Source organism: Nematolebias whitei, chromosome 16, assembly GCF_014905685.2.
Source record: "Nematolebias whitei isolate Nwh7 chromosome 16, NemWhi1, whole genome shotgun sequence".
NCBI classification, from domain to species: domain Eukaryota; kingdom Metazoa; phylum Chordata; class Actinopteri; order Cyprinodontiformes; family Rivulidae; genus Nematolebias; species Nematolebias whitei.
Genome location: NC_056513.1, coordinates 1,050,185 through 1,054,281, shown reverse-complemented (window position 1 = coordinate 1,054,281; position 4,097 = coordinate 1,050,185). Strand labels below are relative to the sequence as shown.

At 45.2% G+C, this 4,097-nt stretch overlaps 1 protein-coding gene across 1 annotated transcript in view; it reads right to left on the bottom strand.

Moving 5' to 3' along the window:
• Positions 1-494: 494 nt before the first annotated feature.
• Positions 495-4,097, bottom strand: part of LOC119423000 (cytochrome P450 2U1) — a 6,470-nt gene continuing 2,867 nt past the window's right edge. Inside the window, exons 2-5 of the mRNA XM_037690412.1 lie at positions 3,289-3,939; positions 1,043-1,204; positions 799-966; positions 495-724 (exon numbers count right to left, since the gene is read on the bottom strand). Of these exons, the coding sequence (XP_037546340.1) occupies positions 495-724; positions 799-966; positions 1,043-1,204; positions 3,289-3,939 (1,211 nt within the window). The remainder of the gene's footprint in view (positions 725-798; positions 967-1,042; positions 1,205-3,288; positions 3,940-4,097) is intronic.

Genomic DNA, 4,097 nt, shown 5'->3' with positions numbered 1-4,097 from the left:
ACTGAGGAACAGCTTCTACCCTGAGGCTGTTAGACTCATGAATCTCTAACCAGGAGAATCACTGTGAAGACACTTTAATTGGAGATATGTGCTGCTGATTATCTCATGCCGCTGATCATCTCATGCTGCTGCTGATCATCTCATGCTGCTGATCATCTCATGCTGCTGATCATCTCATGCTGCTGATTATCTCATACCGCTGATCATCTCATGCTGCTGGTCATCTCATGCTGCTGATTATCTCACGCTGCTGATCATCTCATGCTGCTGATTATAGTGATTATTAGTGTCCTGAGACGACGTCTGTTGGAGCTGCAGAAATAAACTGAACTAAAGTGAATTAAAGTGAATTAAATCAAACTAAAGTGAATTAAAGTGAATTAAAGTGAATTAAAGTGAATTAAAGTGAATTAAATTGAACTAAATTCAATTAAATCAAATTAAAGTGAAGTGAATAAACAACATCTCGTGTTGGAGACTTGAATGCTGGTGTCTCAGGAGCGCCTGTGCTTGACGGCGTCCTGCCCACGTGACACGTGTTCCTCGCTCCTCGCAGTCACGCACACACTGAAGGGACACGGAGACAGCGTCAGTCCAAAGCGTCCGTGCAGGGACGGAGGAGGTGTCCCAGCTGGTAGCGTGAAGCTGAAGGTCTGCAGTAAGCCGGTGAGCGTCAGGAAGAGCTCCATCTTGGCCAGCTGCTCGCCCATACACACTCGACGACCTGAGGGAGGCGTGGACACGTCACATGAGCCCAAGGCTTGTTGCACTCACCCACATGAGGACCGAGAGGCGTACCAAGGCCAAACGGCACCAAGAACTCTTTCCTGAGCAGCTGTCCTTCATCGTCCAGGAAGCGTTCGGGGTTGAAAGTGTCCGGATCGTCCCACACACGGGGGTCTCTGTGGACGGAGTACAGGTTGGGCAAAAGGACCGTTCCCTTGGGGACGGTGTAGCCTCTGAACTCTGCACACAACAAGGTTCATGACAGTTTACACGAGAGCTGACATTCTGCTTCCTGTTTCTGTCACTTTGTGACGACCTGTCGTCTCTGAGGCCATGTGAGGAACGCTGAGCGGAACCACAGCCGCCAGTCGCTGCACCTCCATGATGGTGGCTTCAGTGAACGGCAGACTTCCTTTATCGGTCAGGGACGGGGGCCGACGTCTGCCCACGACCGCAGCGATCTCTGCGTGGACTTTATCTGCAACAAAACGGCTCCAACGTGAGAAAGGATCCGCACCTCATCAAGAAAAAGAAAAGCGTTTGAGATCAGTGACTTCAGAGCATCTGCAGCAAATCTTTATAAAGTTTATTTATATTCAGGTTTTACTTTAATCTTTTATAAGGTTTATTTTCTAAACACAACGTCCCAGTGGCTTTAAAACCCCAAAACACATTAAAGACTGGTTCATCCCAAAGATCCAGTCCCCCGGCACAAACAGAGTAATGTTGTGTATGTTGTTCAGTGTCAGGAGGGTGATCAGTTGGAGAAACTAAACAGCCACTGGCCAAAAGGATGGACCAGCCCAGAAGATCAACATCATCAGGCCAGGACTCAGAGGTCTACACTCATCTCCAGGCCAGAGGTCACTCTTTCAGGGATGAAGATGTTCACATCCTGGACAGAGAGGAACGATGGTTTGAGAGAGGAGTGAAGTGTCTGGGGGTCCTCTCCCAGAAAGTTCTGAATAAAGTAGATGCCACTTCCTGTATCCTGGTGCATTTTAATGGTTGTTAAACATCTGGTTTACCGCCATAAGTAAACACTTGATTCAATAACATTTTAGAGCAACAAGAAGAAGCCTGACCAACAGCTCTCCTTGTGTGAATAGAGCATGCTCCGCTTCTTTCAAGCATCCTAGCACCCCCCCCCCCCCATGTCAAAAACTGCCGGAATTAACATAGCGCTAAGCTAGCGTGTAAAACAGAGGTGTCTCCCCCTCCTCCCCCGTTAGCGCCCTGCCAAGGCAGATGACCGACGAGAAACAAACCCTGCATGAGGTGTTGTAGGTAACCAGGAAAACCTGGAGTGGGTTTTTAGTGGTTGGAGTATTCTCCCATTAATCAAGTGGGATGGATTTGTTCATGAAGAACTGGAAACAGCACTGGGTGAACTAATATTTCAAGCTAAATGTGTGTGTTGTGGGGGGGTGGGGTGGGGGGCATGTCCCCTTCACATGGATGAAGATGTTCTTTGTGAATTTCATCCAGACTTGAAGGGTCTGCTGTTTTTGTGATGCAGCTGGACTGTAGCAGCACCTGGGGGAAGTTTCAAAGATGGATTTAGATGTTTGATGTGGGTCCACAGATTGTAACGCTACACAAAATGTTACACAAGCTCACGATGAATTTTCATACGAAAACTTTCAATGTCTCTGCGATTTCTTTGCTGCATTACCTTTACACTTGTTCCTCCTTGAATCAAACATACTATGCTGCTGCATGATCAAGTTTCCTTTAAAAAACTATTAATGGTTATCATGTACGTCTCTAAGATTGTATCATAATTTGTCTAAGTCTGTAAATAGTTGAAGAAAAACACTTAAAACAACAAATATATGTCTTTCCTAATGCAGATGTGTGCAGCTGTGTTCATTTGATAATAAAGTTTAGACACTAGAAATCATTGCATGTTTCTATCTGCATGGCTCAATGACGGTGCGTCCTGGCACACATGTACAACCACAAACAGGAGATGCCCTCGTCCTTTTCTTGGAGCTGGGGGGTCCAAGTAAAAAAAAAAAATAATAAAAAAATAAAAATAAAAAATAAAATATATATATATATATATATATATATATATATATATATATATATATAAAATATATATATAAAGAATCTAGGGTGAAAAATCAACCTTTAATTTTTCCTCCTCAGGACGTGTGTGGACCGGCCCAAAGACAAAACGGACGAAGTCACAACTCGCTCAGTGCAAGCGGTTGTGAAGAACGTGTCAAATGTAAATAAAGTGGAACACGGGAAACACATCAAATGTTTAGACTAAGAAATTTGATAATTTTAAGAAAATGTTTTTTTGGAGACGTGTTGCTGCCATCAAATTCTAAATATAATTTTTACCCCAAAAAGATGCAACTTATTGAACACTTGATATGTTCACTTTGTTCCGTGTACATAAGTTATAGATTATTGAGATTTACAAACCACTGCATTGTCTTAATTCACATTTTACACAAAGTTGCAAATGTTCTAGATCAGGGGCTGCAGGTTTGGTTAAATTAGACGCATTCTGCCAAGACTCCACCAAGTGGACTGTTGCTGCTTTACCTTGAATGTCCGGATGTAAGGCCAAGTAGAGCAGAGTCCATAAAACTGAATTAGTCGTGGTGTCAGTGCCAGCTATGAAGAGGTCTCCCATTATATAAAAGAGGTAATCTTCAGTGAAGCTGCTGTCCTTCTCTCCAGCAGCTTGCTGTGCCAGCATCTCTATCAAGTACATGTCTGCAAGATCCCTGGGATTTTCAGGATCTAAAGTCTCACGGTGATTTGCAATAATCCTCTTGAGGAACACGGTGATGTCTCTCTCCACCTGCCGTAACTCCTTAAAGACCCCAAAAGGCAGATAGTAGAGCAGCGAGAAGGCATTGATGAGGACGGCAGCGCTGTTGTTGCAGATCTCCAGCCCACGCCCCATCAGGCTCAGGATGGTCCGGAACTCGGGGTCCCCGTGATGGAAGCGCTGGCCCAGTATCAGCGAGCAGATGACATTTGACACGGCATTGCTGATGAGTGGAGACAGGTCGACACCGGCACCGCCGCACTCTTTGTTCAGAGTCAGCAGCTCTGCCTTGATGGTGGCCAGGCCTCGCTGGATGCAAGGCTCCAAACTCAGCTTCCCCAGGCCGAAGTTTCGCAGCGTTGTGTGGCAGAACTTACGCTGCTTCCTCCACACCGGCCCGTACGGCGCAAACACTATTCCTGAAGACAAGCACAAGAGAACGTTTATTTTAGTCCGAGCCATGTTTGCACTAGTTGATGGTGATTAACAGTGGCTCACATCTCAAACTGCTTCATTTACAACTAAAACTGCTTCATTTACAACTCAAACTGCTTCACTTACATCTCAAACTGCTTCA